This window comes from Numida meleagris, chromosome 11 (genome assembly GCF_002078875.1).
Source record: "Numida meleagris isolate 19003 breed g44 Domestic line chromosome 11, NumMel1.0, whole genome shotgun sequence".
Taxonomy (NCBI): Eukaryota; Metazoa; Chordata; class Aves; order Galliformes; family Numididae; genus Numida; species Numida meleagris.
Genome location: NC_034419.1, coordinates 2,993,158 through 3,010,977, shown reverse-complemented (window position 1 = coordinate 3,010,977; position 17,820 = coordinate 2,993,158). Strand labels below are relative to the sequence as shown.

The following is a 17,820-nucleotide window of genomic DNA, read 5'->3' as shown; positions in this document are numbered from 1 at the left end:
GCGGGCGAGGGGCGGGGCGTACGGCCGGCCCCGCGCGGCCATTGGGCGGCCGCGGGAGACGGGCCGTGTTTGTTTTGCTGGCGGAGGGGCGGGGCCTGGCCGCCGATTGGTCGGAGCGGGAAGGGCGGGAGCGGGCGAGGCGCGCCGCCGCGTGCAGCTCGCGGCTCCTGTGCGGCTCCGCCCTCTCGTCCTGGGCTCGTGTCATTCTTACGTCTCGAAATATAAACGAGGTCCGTGAATCTCCAGCCATCTCTTTTCAGATGCGCTGCTCCGAGGCCAAGATGCAGAACAGTTGAAATGCTTCTTCACCAAAGCACAACAGCAGAAGGCCTCAGGGTGATGTGAGAAAACAGGCAATGTGGGGGAAAAGAGGTGGTTCTGAAAGCAGGAGGTCACCCTTGTCTGCTTTGAAAGTCTGTTCACCTGCAGTTGTAACCACGTGTTCTGAAGACAAATTTTTGGGAAAGTTCATACTATCCCCATCCATCCATCTTTCTTCTTCCTTGTCTTATTTAAACACATCCTCTCACTGTGTTTTGTCTCAAACCAACCGTTGGTGTGCATTGTATAATTTGTTTATTTCCTTATTTATATGGGTTGGGGTTTGTGCTTCTAAGATTCCATATTCTCTATCTCTGTAAGAGCACGAACTGCTCCTTTATTCTCCTCCATGACGTTGCCATGTGCTGAAGAACCAGAAGGAACTTGCCTTTGAGGGAAACGAAGCAGCATCTTGTTTCCCCAGCTGCAGGCCTTAATCCTTTTCAACTCTTCCTTGCCTGTCAGCTTAAGGACACCACCTCAGCTCCAGCAGCTAGCTGCAAAAGCCACGCCCTGGGAGTTAATGGGAAGCCTTGTCTGCAAACCTTTGAAAATAGTTAGATCTAGTTTTACTGCTACTTTAAGTTATTTACAGCAAGTTTCCCCAAGCCTGCAAAACTTCTGTCCCTCTAATCTAGGGGTCGGAAGTCACTGAGGCTGTAATTAGAAATCCAAACCCACCCAGCTGGAGCACCAAGAAGAGCAATGCAGGAGAACAGCCCATAAGAGACTCGTGTCTCATCCCACACTGGAGGAGCTCCCAGGGGAATGCCATAACCACCTGCAGGACAAGCAGTTTGTTCCTTAAACATGAGTTACAGGGCCATTTTCTAGCCTAACCAAAGAGCTTTTATCCAGCAGAAGAGGAAGATTTGTATTTCACCTCCTTTTCAAGAAAGCGGATTCCACGCTTCCTTTTACACAATTGTCAGCTCCACACCACCTCTTCTAATCAAGTGCCAGCTCTGCATCAGCGCACTGAAGTGCAGTCTGCATTTCAGTAACTCAAACTTTGGAAAATAAGCTAGAAAATTAACCTTTGCTGGTACCTGGGCATAGCAGTCATCCATCCAACCACTTCAGTTTTTCTGGGAATCAGAACACAAATTCCACTTCTCCAGTCTCAGAGGCTTCACCATTAACGGCCACCCAGGTACGCATGAATCATGCCACAGCACACTGGAGCACACACAATCATCACTTGCTAGTTAAGCTACATGGAGGGAGCTTGCATTATTTAAAATGTCACTTCGGTGTGCACAGAATTACTGCAGCAGCAAACGATTCCTGCACTACAAAATTTCAGTCATTTTAAGACCAGACTAAGTTCAATACTGGACAGAATACGGAGAATGGTCTCAAACCCTTCCCCACGTGGCTCACAGCCACTCCCTTTCTTCTGGGAAATGCACACTTCCCGTAGCACACCCGCACTGCACGGCTTCCACCCCGCTCACACCAATGGCTTTGCCACAGACACAAGAAGACAGTGACTCGTTCCCAGGTTCATTAGAGACATGGACAAACACGCCAACACGCGTGCACTGAAGTTAGGAAATTCTTGTTGGTATTCAGAATAAAGATAACGTGACTGTTAACGGCACTAAGAACTGTACAAATCCAGAGATAAGGTGTTGAGTTCCATGGTGAATTATAACAAATGCCCTCCCCCTCCCCAGCTGCATATACCCGTGTGAATATACACACAAATCCCCAGGCAGACAGGCAAGGCTGAACTCAGGACACAGATTCAGGGACTCGGTCTTGATTGGCTCACGAGAAACTTCAGCAAAGATCAGAGCAGAACAGATTCCAGAGCAAGCAATTAAAAAGCAGTGGAAAGCACTGCAAATGAATGGCAAAATAAGGTCATAGCACTGTTAGCACGGATGAACGCTCACTACACTGAGGTCTGGCAGCCAGATTCTCTAAGTGAAATACGGCCGTGCTGTAAAAATAAAGAGATGCCATAGCTGACAGCTGATGGCACCTGGATTTCTTGTTTCCTCCACAAGTTCCACGTTTAAAGCTCAAGCCAAGCAAGCCACAGAAGACAAACTGACAGCTCTGTAACTATTTGCCTTTCATCTCCAGGGCAGAAAATAGTTCCACAGACATTAGTGTGTGAAACAAACCCTGACAAGAGTTCATCAGGAAGCCAGTTACTTGCTCACTGTTAAACTAACCATTTAAAGCTTGCTGTTTTAAAGAATTCTGGGGATACCAATAACACAGCAGAGGAGATGGCGGTCAGTTTGAGACAGTGTGCAGTATGATTAAGCAAGGTCCACTGAAATACGCCATTTGTAATCAGAACCAAGTTTTAAGCAGTGCTCTCTCACACACAACGCAAGCTTCTATTTTTTTATGCGCTTTTCTGAAAGATTCCTACATCTGAGAGTTGAGAAACCTTACCAAACAGCAGGAACTAGTGATTTAGTATGACCATAGATAGCATCTTCTTCCACAGAGAAGACACCGCAGCTCATCCCCGTCAATATGACGTCACCAGGCGTTGCGTGACGTCACAGCGCCCCTTCCCTCTGAGGAGAGGAGCGCACCCGCCACCCTCGGTCACCGCCCTCGCGCCTGCCCGCCCAATCAGCGAGCTGCTCACAGCGCGAGCCGCGGCGACCAATGGCGGGGGCGCTTGCAGCCGACGGCCGTGCGCCGGCGCCGGGATTGACCCTCGGGGGCCACCGTAGGCGCGGCCGCCCATTGGCTGGGGAAAGAGGGCCGCCTGCCGCCGATTGGCTGCTGCGCGGCGCGCGGGCTTCCGGCCGAGGGGGCCGCGGGGCGGCGCGGTGCCGGGCGGCAGTCGGTATGGCCGCGCAGCCCCCGCTCGGGCCGCGGAAGCGGAGCGGTCCCGCGTTGTGCGGGGCGGACTGGGCGCGGGGTCCCGCTCCGGCCGCGGCGCTGGGGAACGGCCTCCCGCCCAGCAAGCGCCCCAAGGGGCCGGCGGGGGTCGGGGCGGCGGCGGCGGCGGAAGACCCCTTCGGGGACAACGACGACTTCACGGCGGACGATCTGGAGGAGATCGACACGATCGCTTCGCAGGCGCTGTCTCAGGACGCCGCCGGCCGGGCCCCGGCCCCAGCGAGCCGCCCGCAGAGCGCGTGGGGCAGCGCCGCGGAGCCCGGAGGTCAGCGCGGGGTGGGGGTGGGGGCCGCGGCACGGCACGGCACGGCACGACTATCGCGATAGAGCGCGCGTGGCACCGAGCGCCGGGGCGGGCGGATTGCGGAACCACAGCTCTTCCGTTCTCTCCCCGCAGCGGGCGGCGGTGCGGGCAGCGCCCAGCTGCGAGGGGCGTTCCAGCTGCAGGTGCTGCAGGCACAGCACGAGGACACCCGGCGGAAGGTCAGCGCCGGACCCGCTCCCCTTTGGGCCCCCGGGGGGGGAGGGCTCCGGCTGTTCCTAGCGCTTCTGACCGAGGCGGTTCGGGATCCGCGCATGCAATGTATGAGAAGCGTCCCACTAGAGGCGGCTCTGGGAGCGTCCTAAGGGAGCGGAGTTTTGTGCCTCGGGCATTTCGGATAAGCAAATGCTGATCTGTCGGTTTTCTTCTTTCCTGTCGAACCCATTTTCCTCTGTCCAGTGCAGCGGCTAAAGCTGTGCCGCTTAGCGATTTGAAGAAGTGCATTTAAGGGGATGCTGTTACCGTGCCTTACAGAAAGGCACTGTGGTCATAGAATCGTGGCCTTAAAGGCTGCCGGATCCAACCCCCTGCATTGAGCAGGGGCACCCACCGCTCCACCAGGTGCTCAGAGCCCCCCAGCCTGAGCTGGGTGTCTGCAGGGATGGGGCACCACCACCTCTCTGTGCGACCTGTGCCAGGGCCTCACCGCCCTCATTGTAATTAACTCCTTCCTTACGTCCAATCTAAGGCTCCCCTCCTTTAGTTGAAAACCATTTCCCCTGGAAGAGAGGGAAGACAACAGTGTAGAAAAGCCCACGATCTCTGACAGACACCAAGACACTCTCATTCTATTAGAGAGAGTGACAGAGCCTGATTTAATAAAAAAAAAAAAAAAACAGAAGCCATATTGTAGAATTTCTAAACTGGGCTATAGAAGCACAGTCAATCTTTGACCATGTAGAGGTGATACGGATACTTTTGGCTGAATACATTGCCTAACGAATTCATCTCTTTGCAGCTGAAAGAAACACAGGAGGAAATTCGTACTAAAAATGGGGAAATCAAAATTTTGCGCGACTCAATGCAGCAGATGGAGCAGGCTATGGAGGAGCAGAGAAAGTCGTACGTGCTATTGGAGCAGCAGCAATCTCAGACCCTCAGTGAAAAAGAGAGAGAGTTCTCCAAAAAGGTTTGTAGCTCTGTCGGTCACCCCTGCACCGCGTGCAGAAGCTCACTGTGTGACTTCAGTGACACCACGGTCTGTTCAGCCAAAGGAAGAACATTCTTATGACACTTCCCAGCGTGCTTTTATTTTGTTACGCGGAAGAAAACACACACAAGAACCTGCCAGTGCGCTTCTTCTGCCAAAATAAGAGTGAAGCTAAGGTGGCAGTTTTTTGTTTGCTTGTTTTCTTAAGCAATCCCCAGAACATCGCAATTGGAATGTACTGTAAAATGGAAAGCGAGACAGAACGTGCTGTGTGACTCTGATCAGATTGCTGTTCCTGTTGCAGTCATCTTTGTGAGAGCCCTGAAGAGGACAGTGGCTGCTTTTGTGCTGTTAATGGCCTCGCTGTGCTCGTGCTCTTGTGGCACTTGGTCTGTCTTGCCAAGTCATTGCTTCTTGCCTGAACCTTGGCACTTGGTTCTAAGATAGTATTAATTGGATTAGCATAAAAATGGAGAACATGTGCAGAGATCACAGTAAGTAGCCTGTAACCTTGAAATCTTACAGAAATTTGCATTGCTTTGCAGTTGGAACGCCACTCACCGATTCTGTAAGAGTAAAACGACCTCGTTCATTCTTTCAGATACTGTCACTGCAGTCAGAGTTGCAGTTCAAAGACGCAGAAATGAATGAATTAAGAACACGACTTCAGAACTGCGAAAGAAGCAAACACGTAACTCAAGCAGCTGTCACACAAAGGTGTGTGTGGGTTTTGGAAAATAATCTCTGCTCCTTTTCATGCGCGCTTGAATTAGTACCAATGTTTCCTTTCTCCATGTAACTCTTAGGTCTGTTTCCTTGAAAAAATACAACCAAAATCATTCTGTTGACCTAAATAGATCCTTCTGTGACAGAAAGGCAAAGGGTGTAGACTGCAGTACCTCTGAAACATCAGTACTAGGAAAGCTATTAAATAGATCTGCATTGATATCATCAAGATGTCATCAATTCATTAAAGCTGGGGGGGTATTTGTTGGTGTTCTGTTTTTGTCTTTTTTTTAGTAGCCCTAAAAAGCATTTTGCAATCCAGATGAAATCAGAAGGATGTCCTCCGCAGCCTGCAAGAAGATCTTTTCCTACAAAAGAGTCTTTCAATGCTGAAACTGCTGCCAGACCCTCTTCTTCTTCAGGAAGCTGGTTTGCACAGCCAGTTTCCAGCAAAGAAGGTAAATGTGTAGACAGCTTGCAACATTTTTAGCTGCCTAGGAACATTCTGCCTTAGATAGAGTTTTTTGCCCTGTGTGACCGAGCAGTTCCAGGAAGGTCACTGCAGGAACAGGTGTGGTTCTTTCAGTGTGAGGTTGCTTATGTTCCATACAGCTCCTCCTCAGGTCTGCAGGAGGATCACTTTGCAGCGTGGTCTGCTGCTGGCTCTCGTGAGAAACTCATTTATTTTGAGATGAACTGCAGTATCCAAACTGTTCTCTGCGTTTCTCACTCAAGCAGGAACAGGAAATAATTTGCTTATTTCTTGAATAGGTCTACCAGTCAGCTAATGCGTTTTCTATACTCCTGAGGTTTGGGTTTTGATAACTGTTCCCTTTTTTGGGGTATCTCATTTTAAATGATGCATATTTAGCCACGTTAAAGCGAGCAGCTGCAGCGCTTCGCTCATTTCCTCCTTTATGTGTCCAGCAGTAATTCTCACCCAACTGTATCTTTAAATTCATTGAGTAAAACCTAGGAAACACATATATGCATTTACTCGAAGACTGCTGTAATATGAAACAAAAATGGTGTTTTTATAGCAGCCAACTACTGTGTTGAGACAGCAGCACATTGCCAGTCGGAAATAATGGAAGAAATTGGGACGTGTCCCTGCCTATAGTAGGGGCTTGGAACTAGATGATCTTAAAGGTCCCTTCCCACCCAAACCATTCTGTGGTCCTTCCTGGAGGACTGATGAAACATCTAAGACGTTTCTGTCAGCTACAGTATTCAATCAGAAACAGTGTGGGCAGCGGGTAACAGCCGCCTTAGAAGATTTCCTGTAGTTACTTTTTCAACTCAGTAGTGTTTGACACTGCGGTCTGTGTTCTCACTGCACAACAGCTACGGCTAATTGAAGGTGTGTAGATGACAGATGCAAATGTGTAAGCAATTATTTCTCATATTTAAAACATAATTACTGTTTGTTTTAGACAGTAAGGTGCCCCTTCCTGAGTTGTTATCCACAAAGCAAGAAGCAGTGGGAAAAAATGGTTCTTGCAATTCTGTACATCAACAAAACATTCAAGGTAACGTATTTCTGGTAATACAGAAATAATAAGCATCAAAAATAGATGAGCACTTCTGAGGAGCTATTAGGATGCCATTACTAAGTGCTGTCATGCTGAGGAGTCTGCTACGTGCAGTACTGCTGCATGGAATCGTGGCTGGGGAGTTGGTTGCTCTTAGCTTTGGTTTTGCAATGAAACATTTCAGATTCTATTGCCATCCCCACAGCATTGGGATATTGTTTCTCTGGTTAAGAAGAAAGTTGTTTGCCTGGGTTTTGCTTTTCAGAAGGGTATGGACCAAGATGTAGATCAAGAGGCATCTTCCCACCAGGCCGGCCGTATTAAGATACGGTGCTGTCTATTGTGAAGAGAACAGGAAAGATGTAGATTTCATAAATAAGAAGTTCAACATGTTATTTGCCGTTCAGAATTACAGTGCATGATTTTAATGTCTGGACTGGAACAAGGAGGGCAGGGCACCAGGATGACTGCTTTGTAATAATCATTTGGATTGAGACATTTTGCTTATAAAGGGACTGTAATTAAAATCTGTCTAAACATAACTTGGTCCGCATTTAAATCGTGTTCTATAAGATTTTCAGGAGCAATGAATTTAAGGTATTGTTTTCTTCCTGTATTCTGTCTGGTAAGAGAAAGGAAAATGATGATTAAAAAAAAAAAAAGATTTGGAGGTTGAGAGCACTATCGGCGAGGTCAATCTCCTGAAATATTTTGCTGTTGTTGCAGTGGATGGAAAAGCTCCTCCAAAGACAATCTCTCCAGGTTCTGCCTTACTGAGTGCACTGCTGAAGCAGCCCCTTGTCTCTGGGTCGTTGCTAGGACTCTGCCATCTTCTCAGCAGCAATTCTGAGGCTCTGCCGGGAGCTCTGCTGCAGCCCGACCTTCTGGAGACGTAAGGATTGTGTTGAATTGCTTCTGACGTGTTCCCAGTGTAGCAGCATGCTCTGTAAGAGAGGTGTTCTGTGTAGGATCCCTCGTTCCTTGTGTTCAGTGCCTTTTGGCTGAGGCCATTTAAGGCAAAACATGGAACATCGTTCTGCATCTCTGGTCATCTGTCTTTGGTTATTGTAGATACTTAACACTGGAGAAGCACTAAAATGGAAACTAGGTTAATTATGTATTGGGGGAGGCACAGAAATTAGGAGAACTTGGAACTGACTGCCAACAACTTGCTGCCCTTGTCTTTTTAAGGATATACATTTATATATATAACCTAAATTCTCAATCAGTGCTGTATTTAAATGTGACATTGGATATAAATTAACTGGCTGAACGTGGTTTTAAAAATCGTGTTTGTTCATCAGATCTTTGTTGCAATTTGCTTGATGGCTCTTTTGCTGTGAGTCCTTTATTTTGTATTTAACATTTTCTTGGGCTTGTAGGTTAACTAACTCTTGTCGATTGCTGAACTCAGGAGGGTAGTTTAGAATTAGTAGCTCACAAACCCTGGGTGGTACCCTCTGTTTTAGGGGGGGTGCACAGGATGGTAACTTAGAACTATTTTCCTGCACCTGTTGGCTTAGGAGAACTTCTGGTAAAGGTTTGTGGTACAGTCTTCTCATCTGCTCAGCCTGTTTTACTGCTTAAGAAGACTGTAACCCATTGTCACTACATCTCTTGTTTATCATTACAGGAGATAAATGCTTTAAAAACTTAATTTCACATTTAACTACATTTAAAATTACACTGCATTTCCTTAAAATTCTTTAAAGAATTAGACTTTATCTCATGAAATGCCTTTGCTTTTCTGATCTATTGTTAGTAGTTCCAGCATTTTGTGGTATTTATCACACGGCTCGTGGCTCGCTGCCCTTCCGTTTCATGCAAGCAGCGTACCTGCATTTGGCCTCTGTAGCTGCAGTTTGAGAACAGACATCCCTGGCCATTCCATTGTTTGATGCAGAATACAGTTAACTACATTCTCAACTATATTCTCTACCTTTTTTTTTCTGTGAAGTATTTTCCTCCTTTTGTTTGGGCAGGCAGTGCACGCAGGTGCCCAGCAGCAGGACGGCCCAGGAAGAAGATGCTCCCCTTGTGTCCCTGCAAGAAGCTCAGAAACTTGCGCTAATGGGACTGAACTTGATTGCTATGGACGAGGGAAGCCCAGCGGGAAGTGGGAGCGAGGTCTTGTATTTGAAACGCTGCAAGATCCGAGGAGCTGTGCATCTCCTGCCCCTGGTGGAGCACCACATTGGTGCATACTGTCGGGCGGTACGATCGGCGGACAAGTCAGTAAATGGTTCTTGTGGAAACCATCCAGTTGTTTCTTCCAGAGCCAGCACAAATAAGGTGTCGAGTAAGGAGGACTTCAGGTTGTCTCTTGAAGAAACGACGGTTCTGTCGCTAGGTATTCTTTATTATTTGGCATTTTATAGCTGGGACGTTGTGCACATATTGCTGTCTAATGAGGTGGAAAGAAGTTCTAGTGTTGGAGAAGAGCAGATTTCCAAGATGGACAGAAACGGACCGTGTGATAACAAAGAAGATGGCAGGACACAAGGAGAGCTGCCTGAAGCTCCACAAGATGCTGCTAGTAATGTTCAAGCACAACATCCTTTGTTCAAAAAGCTGCTCCAGGTTTTAGCTTTTTCTGCCACAACAGGCTCCCGGGCGGATAGCATACTGCAGCAAAGCCTGAAAGTCCTGGTAAAACTAGCTGAAAACTCAACGGTGGACTTGCTAATAAAGTAAGTCAGTAATAGCTTTACAATGATTTCAGGCTCTTTGTTGTGTAGCCGTTTTCACTGTTGAAAATAATTTGTGCAGGTGGCAGTAGAAGGTGTGACACCTATGGGAGAATGTCACGTTTCTCGGCCCACCTTTGGGATGCAGTGGAGGATCTTTCCACTGCCTTGGCTGCTAATGAATGTGATAATTGCCCCAGCTCAATAGTAAGATCTGCTTATGATGCATTGATGTGAAGCAGATGCTGTTGCCTCCTTGCATGGCTGTCGTTTTGAAGTGAGAAAGCTTCCTCAGTCTGTATGTGGTCGATGAGCAGTTTCATTTGAATTGCTGGGAGATGCATAAGGAATGAAGGCACAAGGCTTTCTGGTTAACTTATTCTGTTTCTACTCTGTGTTGTAACGTTTATATTTGTTTATTCTGCTGGATAAAATGCCACTCCTGAAAACGTGGCGTGTGCTCACTAACGGCCCAGTGCACAGAACCATCGCATGCACTGCAGGCTGCCTGCAGAACCTAACAGCATCTGTTTTTCAGCAGACTTTACTTCTGGCGTGTGAGTCGAGCCTGCCTTTGGAATGGCTTGAGAAGGTGTGAGTTATGAAGCAGTGAATTGCTTTCAACTTGTCGGTCACTTCCCATCTCTAACTTGGATTTCTCTTTGCAAGTTTTCAGCACCTCCTGAGCCACCAGGTGCTGCTGCGCTGCCTGTGCCCGGCGGTCCCTCTGCACGCTGTTCTTTTGACCGTGAAGCTGTTGTCCATACTTGCTCAACACCACCTGCTGGCTGCTCAACTTTGTTCCCATTCAGGTACTGCATTGCCTCACAAAGAATTGTTACCAGCTGAGCATTAGTGAGCACAACTAAAAGTCATACGAGCAGGCTTCGCTCTGAAGTCTTAACCCCCACAGCCCAGCCTGTGACGCTGCCTGCAGGCTTGTCCTCGTGCCCAGTTCCAGCTGCTGTTTGAAGAGCATCTCCTCTGGCGCAGTCTGTGCACGCACAGTGCTTTGCTACCTCTGTGGATTTTAAAAAGTACTTTCCACACAAATGTCCGTTGTATTAAAAGCTGTTGAGGGGGGAAAAAATGAAGTTTGGGGGAGCTGAAAGCTAAAAAAATAAAAAAAATAAAAAAAAATATCGCCAACAATCGACTAGCTGTGAAAAGAACTAAGTTAGCTCTCTTGCAGATACCTGCCTTCTGCTTGCACTGTACATGTACATCACGTCAAGACCGGACAAATCGGCCCCTGAGGTGCATTGGCTGCAGCTGGAACAAGAGGTAACGCTGCTAGGTCCCACGTCTCTTCCTGTTGAAGGGGTGGGAGGAGCAGGGCAATGCCTCAGTGCTCCAAAAAAGTCCTTCAGCTGTAACAGAAACTGAAAATTTGAGCTTTCAGCATGGAATTACATTGGCTTCCACAAATCGCTGCTTGAAATGGAATCAGGAACTGTTCCTCATGATAATGGCAGTCGTAGTGAAGTCACTGAAGAAGAAAGAAGGCTCCTAGGATGGCTGCAAATGGATTCAAGACTGCAAACATTGTCTTGCTTTTAGGTTGATGGAGAGCAAGACCCATATACCATTTTGATCCTGTAATTTACTTCTGAGCTGTATCTTTTAAGTTACTGCACATGAAATATAGCAACTGAAGATTTCTATTCACTGCATTTAGTGAAGTGCTGGCAGGCTGTTAAGTTTTACAGCAAAAAACTGCACTGACAACTTCTGGTGGGGTGAAAAAGATCAGTCGTTAAGAAAAGAACCAAAACTGTTTGAAACCAGCAATGAAACGTTGTTTCTACCTCCCTTCATTTGCAGCTTTGATAGTTGGTTAGTTCTGCAGAAGCCTAGTACTCGCTGTAATGCAATCTGTATGTCTTTGGAACAGGCTGTCAGGCTCCTGACCCGGTGTGTGCGGTGCTCCAGCCCAACAGTTTTGCCCCCTGCTGCACACTGCCAGTGTAATCTGGAGGTACGTTGCTGTAGCTGCTGAATTTCTGCTGCTGAAAACCTAAAGGGGCCCCTAACAGTGCTGGAGTGGCCTCTTATCCTTTTTTAGCTACTGTACTTTGAAGTCTGCCTTCTGGAAAGCTTGCTTTTGCTCTCTGGCAAATACTCTGAAATATGGATGTCTGAAAAGAGCGACGAGCGCAGTTCATAACGCAGTGCATTTTCCATTGCTGCGATTTCAGTGTGGGTACTCAGTCTCTTTTCTTCTTCTGGCAGGTGGTTAAGGCACTGATAATCATGTTGCACAGGCAGTGGATGAAGATGAGAAGATCTGAGAGCAGCTTGTGTGCACATAAGGAGCAAATCGTTCAGTTTTTACGGGACGCTGTTTTACTCTTGCACAGCCTATCTCAGAAAGACAAACTGTTCCACGAGCACTGTTTGGAAGTTCTCCATCAGTATGACCAGGCTGTGCCAGGCATAAGAGCCATCCTCAGAAAAACTAAAAAGCTGAGCGCCCGCGAAGGTAAATCGAGTCATGTTGCAGCGTTGTTTTCTGGTTCTGCTTTTTTTTCCTCCCTAATGTATATTAAAAAAAAATACCACTTCTGTCCCATTCCTCATCTAATCGTAGAATCATTAAGGTTGGAAAAGACCTCTGGGATCATTAAGTCCAACCATCCTCCTACCAACGCCACTGCCCACGTCCCTCAGTGCCACATCCCCATGGTTCTGGAACACTTCCAGGGATGGTGACTGCCCCAGCTCCCCGGGCAGCCTGTTCCTAATAACTAATAGCTATTAAATAGTCCTAATAACTAATCCTAATAACATAATAGCTGCTATGTTCCAAATGTACCAACCATGAATGTTTTGTTGATTTGACCTAGAAGTGTACTCCACAATCCTAGCGTTTCTCAAGCTTTGTTACACAGAGTCACTAGTTTTCTCCCTTCTCTCCATAGAAATACATCCCTACTATCTGATCAAACAAAATCCTATGCCCCAGATCCTTGCAGAAGAATTATCTGTGCTGTATGTTACCCCATTTAAAATTATTCCATGTCTCCTAGTAACATTGCACTTTTCCCCAGCTACTGTTTTTTTTCCCCGCATCCCTAACATCTTCCTTCCTTTTCCTTCTTCCTTCCATCCATGTCCTCCATTATTCCAGAAGCTTCTCTAGCTCATGTAACATCAGAGCTTTCCCCTTGCTTTGCACACTTCTTGCCTCTGTTTCCTACAGAGGTGCTTTTGCCTTTTCTCCCTGTCCCTTGGTGCCTATTGGTGCCCGCTATACAAGCTATTGTATAGCACAGTGTCACTGTCCAAGATAGCTCTCTCCCTGCTTTTTACATTTGCTGTAGCCTACTACAGGCAGCATTTTTTAAAATACAATCAGATCCCAGCCATTAATTTTATCAAGTGCAAAAAAAACCTCTCTGAAATGTGACTGTTGTTGTTGTTGCAGAGCTGATTTTGGATGAGTTGTATCCTCCTGAGCCAGAGGCAGAAGATCAAGGAATGGACTCCAGTTAACCAACGTGTGGCAGGGATCTCTGCCCTTACTTTAATCATCATCATCGCTGCCAGAGTCGATCTGATCTAAATCAGCTGTTCTCCTAAGAGACAACTCAAAGGTTGCTCTGCAGTGCAGCACAACTAAAACACAATTCTTTGTTGCCATCACTTTACTGAAGTGCTATCCAAATGTAGCTGAAAACAAAGAAATTGTGATGTGAGGGAAAAAAAAAATGATACTGCCACGTACTGTTTTGCTGTGCAAAACCACTGAAAGGATGAATTTAGGAATGGTTCTGTGCACGAGCATCAACCTTCATGAAACTGCTGTGAATGGAATGGAATGGAATGGAAGCCTTACTCTGCGTTCCCCATGTTACTGTGGCTGCAGCTGCATTTATGCTGAATTGATGATGCTGAATGTCCTGAGACATTTGGGGTCACTGGGTTCCTATGCAAGTCTTGTGACAATATTTGTGGTTTCTTTTGTAGCTGTAACACTTCCTTGCTTGAGATCCCTAACTTTTGTGTTGATATTAGTAAATGGTTTACTGTGATTTTTAAAAAAATAATGGTAGAGGTAAGTTACAGTTGGCAGTTCAGTACTGAGCCAGAAGTTCATAAAAGGCCTCCAGGCTTCCATAAAAGTCCATCAGCAGAGTTCACTCCTTTTTCCAGTTTCATGAATGTGCTGAAAGTACAACTAGGGAGATGCTCCACCACCAGCTGCTAGAACTTAGAGAACTTAGGTGCCGTATGCTGAGGAGAGCGCTGTCTTACTACGCAAAAGAGGTTTCAATCTCTGCAGGCTGTTTCCTGAGTTGTTGCAGCGTCCGGATCTGTGCTGTAGTAAAATTGAATGAGCAGCTAATGTCCAGAATATGGCACAAATGATTGGAGGAATTACTGTTGCTGTGCCCTTCCAGGGTGTTGATTACCATAGTGGGCTGCAGTTAGCAGCTGAACCCTAGACCCTAAAATCAGGAGTGTTTAAGTGCTACTAAAATAAGCCCATAGGTTTGTGGTGCGGCTATGGGGCGCCTCAAAAGAAGGAACAAACCCTTCTTCAGGCCAACAATGACCTTATATAGCATTTATAGGGAAGTGAGTAATTAAGTACATAGCTGGTAAACTTATAAACATCAGTCCTAGCTTTCAGCCACTTTGTTTTTATGCAGTATGTGCTTCCTTACGAAAAGGAAAATGTGTGTCACTTTTTTAGTGGTTGTGAAGGGAATGACTGTTTTCTATTCCTAGATTTTGCAGTTAATGGGCTTTATATTACAGCTGAGTGAATTGTGATGGCATAAAATCCTGCAGCAAGGGAAGAGGGACTCCTGCCAAGACAGAATGTAGGTGTGGCAGAAAGAGCACTGCTAGGTGCGCTCTTAGGTTAGAACTTAGTATTAAGGTGATAAAGCAATAGTGAAAAGCCTATCAATTACTATTTTTATCTGCTGTGTAACTAAACTAGCACTATCCCTTCCTATACTTTCCTCTTGGGGATGTGGGAAGCATATGAGCACTGTGGGGCCAGAGCAAGCTGTAGAGCACTCGCCTTCCCAGTGCCTCTCCCGGGGGTTGGAGGGGTGGTGGCAGGAGAGGCAGGGTGAGGGCACGGCTAGAGGTGCTGTGCCACAACTCCAGCTGGTCTCAGTTGGTTCCCTCCACCTCCTTTCCTTAGGGCACTGTCTGGGTAGGGCTGGATGTGCCCCGGAATTTCTTTTGCACCAAGATGTAAGCCCTGCTCAAATCTCCTTACAAGATGTGGAGCAGAGACTGTGCTGCAGAGAGGACCCTTCCAGGCTGAGCTTTCCTCCCCTCGCAGCCCTCGTGGTGAGGATGGCACGCAGGCTGCGCAGCACCAGGCGCGCGTCGCCTCCTGCAGCACTGGTGCACAAGAGGCCCCTCCTGCACCAGCATCCAAACCAGCCTGGCTCCAAGGCCCGGAATGAAGAGGAGAAGCCGTACTACAGAGGGAGGTGGGCCCTTGGAAAATTGGGAAGCGTCCAGTCCTCTGGTCTTAACCCAAAAAAGGCTGCGTCGTACCCTGGCGTGCCTGGGCAGGGAGCCCTGCGCTGCATGCTGAGCATGCTCTTGGCTGGGCTCTTGCTTTTGAAGAGAACTTTCCCAGGAACAGCTGTGCAGGAATAACCAGAGCAGTCATCCAGCGTCTCCCTCAGGCCAGAGCTGCTTGGCTTCCTCCACCCGCAGCACAGGGACAGAGCTCTGCCGGGCAGGGGCTGCTGGGCACTGTGACAAAGCCTGTCTGTGAGATGCTGTGTGTGGCACTCATCCCACTGAGAAGGGCAAACAGAGCTGTCCTGCCGAGATGCCATCGTTGCACCGCCCCGGAGTGCAGCACCATCCGTTTTTAATTACTCGCTGCTGTTCTCACCGCCCGATTTCTACAAGTACGTTTTGAGTATGCAGAGGAACTTAAATGATGGACTTAAATCACTTCTGATACAATGAACTGTTGGAGGAGTTTGGACTACAAGGAGTTAAGGAATCCCAACTTGCTGAAGCAGTTCGAAGTTATAAAAACTGTTTTAAAAAAAAATTCCTGGCTTCATCTCAAGGACAACTCGGTAAAAGGGAGATGTGCATTACTGCTAAACTTGATAAAAACAAGTGTTATCTGCAGAGAAAGCAATAGGAAAAGACTATGAATTGTTCCCTTGTGGATCCCCTGGCATCCCCCAGCACACAGACAGTGCCCTCACAGCTGGGCTGCCATGGCCTTCTCCCTGCTCTGGGCTCTGAAGTGGAAGTCTGGAGGCCGTAAAAACCCGTGAAAACCCGACTTCGTGCCCTTAGAAGTAACGTCACGGGATGATGGGATGGAGCGGGAGCTTCTAAAACTGAAGTTAATGCTGCTAAGACAAAAGGGAAGCTGCTCGCTGTACGACCTCAAAGTAACGCAGCTCAGATTGCTCTCATCAGACACTCCCTGAAGAAATCACAGCATAGCACTCTCCTTTCAAGGACAGATGAGACAAACAACATCTGGTTTGCATCTTGCCGGGACTCAAAACACATCTGTGAGAAAGCAAGCTTTAAGAGGTGAGGGTGAGCAAACACAAAGCACTGCCCGCAGCGTCTGCCCCAAGCTGTGCGACCTCTTGTTCATATTAATAAAAAAACTGGAGGAGGCTCAGGGGAGGCCTCATCACTCCCTATAAATCCCTGGAAGGAGTTTGTAGCAAGGTGGGGGTCGGCCTCTTCTCCCTGGTAACAGCCAAGGGACGAGACAGAACGGCCTCGAGTTGCGCCGGGAGAGGTCCCCGCTGGGTATTAGGAAGAACGTCCGTGCTGAAAGAGCGGTCGGGCACTGGCACAGGCTGCCTGGGGAGCTGGGGGAGTCACCGTCCCTGGAGGTGTTCAAGAACCGTGGGGATGTGGCGCTGAGGGACGTGGGCAGTGGGCAGGTGGCCTTGGGGGTCTTTGCCAAGAATAATGATTCTGTGCTTCTAAAATTCTTGGGACGAGGCCACAAAATGGCAGTATGAAGTTCAACAGCAAGCAGTTAGCCATGTCCTGAGCACCCTGCCCCTGCAGTAGGTCAGTACAGCTCACTAAGGAGACGAATCTCCAACGTTTTAATTCTAATGCTTGCAATTGAAATACTGTTTGGAGCAGCTGCTCAAATAGTAACCTGTTCTGGAAAACATCTTGAGGAAGCAGCTAGTTTGTTTTTATACGAGTTATAATACTACAACCACAAAACAGTTCAGATTTCCCAGCAGAGAAAACACAGAACGGGAACGCATACTGGTATTCTGAGGAAGCAGAGCCCCTCCTGCAGGGTGTAAGGCAGGAGGAGGAGCATCGGCCCCAGAGGAACAGAGCAGCTGCCCAGAAAACCCCATCAGCCTGAGCCACGCCAAGATAGACTTGAGCAAAGCCAACCAGCAGTCAGAGCACCTTAATGCCCAGAAACAGCCTGAGTTCTTTAAGAAAGACCAAAAAAAAAAAAAGGGGAAGAGAAGGGTACGTAGAGAGGGCAAGTGAATGGCAAGCAGAATTCAGTGACAAGCGAAACCAAATGTCTGTATGGGACTAAAAGGATCTGAGCCACTCTGTGCCCATTTGCAGGAGAGGAGGGAGAGCACGGGCACGTCCCATGCTTCAGGAGGAGCACGCAGAGCAGGCTGCAGCCCGGGAACCTGAGGGGCCTGGGAGGGCTCCTCGCTGCCCAGCGCTGCCACGAGTTGTGTCTCAACCCTAAAAAGCCCTCTCCAACACAGGAACGTCCTTTAAAAACCATCTAATGGCTGCAAGGTGAGGCACAGGAGGATACTCCATTAGCACAGATGCCTGAGCTCTTGGAAGGGCACAATGATTTATTCTCTTCAGCTTTATTTCATCTCTTACAGGTCTAACTCAGGGACGTTCCCGCTCCTATAGGGCTTAGCCATCAGCTGTCCATCTGTTGCAGTTCCTGCCGTGCACGCTGTGCTAACAATTAGGCCAAACAGTAATCAGAGCACAAAAGCAGGCCCCAAGATGTTGCTAAAGCAAACCTGACAAGCAATCAGACATGCCTAGATTCGATAATAAGTTTCCATGCTTGAAAAAAAACAAGATGTAATCGCTCGTTTGGCAACAACTGCTCCATTTTTCCCTTTCCTTGTGTCCAGCTCCTCCATCCCACCCTGCCATGGCTTTCAAGGCGCACGCCAAGTTCTGTCCTGGAACAATTCAGGCTGTAACGTAAGGAGCTGC

At 47.8% G+C, this 17,820-nt stretch overlaps 1 protein-coding gene across 4 annotated transcripts; it reads left to right on the top strand.

Moving 5' to 3' along the window:
* Positions 3,116-16,278, top strand: ATRIP (ATR interacting protein). Of its 4 annotated transcripts, none has more exons than XM_021409475.1 (14): positions 3,116-3,463; positions 3,596-3,681; positions 4,479-4,649; positions 5,272-5,387; positions 5,694-5,854; positions 6,830-6,925; positions 7,655-7,820; positions 8,911-9,618; positions 10,154-10,207; positions 10,285-10,427; positions 10,808-10,899; positions 11,510-11,593; positions 11,848-12,097; positions 13,043-16,278. In XM_021409475.1, the coding sequence occupies exons 1-14, from the start codon at positions 3,145-3,147 to the stop codon at positions 13,108-13,110; spliced, it is 2,514 nt and encodes an 837-aa protein (XP_021265150.1). In that variant the 5' UTR covers positions 3,116-3,144; the 3' UTR covers positions 13,111-16,278. The 4 variants fall into 4 exon arrangements, with proteins under 4 accessions (XP_021265150.1, XP_021265149.1, XP_021265148.1 ...); XM_021409474.1 differs by having other exon boundaries at positions 5,691-5,854; positions 10,157-10,207; XM_021409473.1 differs by having other exon boundaries at positions 5,691-5,854.

Coding starts and splice junctions, on each gene's coding strand:
- ATRIP (XM_021409473.1), top strand. CDS start 3,145: ATGGCCGCGCAGCCCCCGCTCGGGCCGCGGAAGCGGAGCGGTCCCGCG. Junction 10,208..10,284: donor CTTTGGAATGGCTTGAGAAG/GTGTGAGTTATG, acceptor TCTCTTTGCAAG/TTTTCAGCACCTCCTGAGCC. Junction 10,900..11,509: donor GGCTGCAGCTGGAACAAGAG/GTAACGCTGCTA, acceptor TCTTTGGAACAG/GCTGTCAGGCTCCTGACCCG.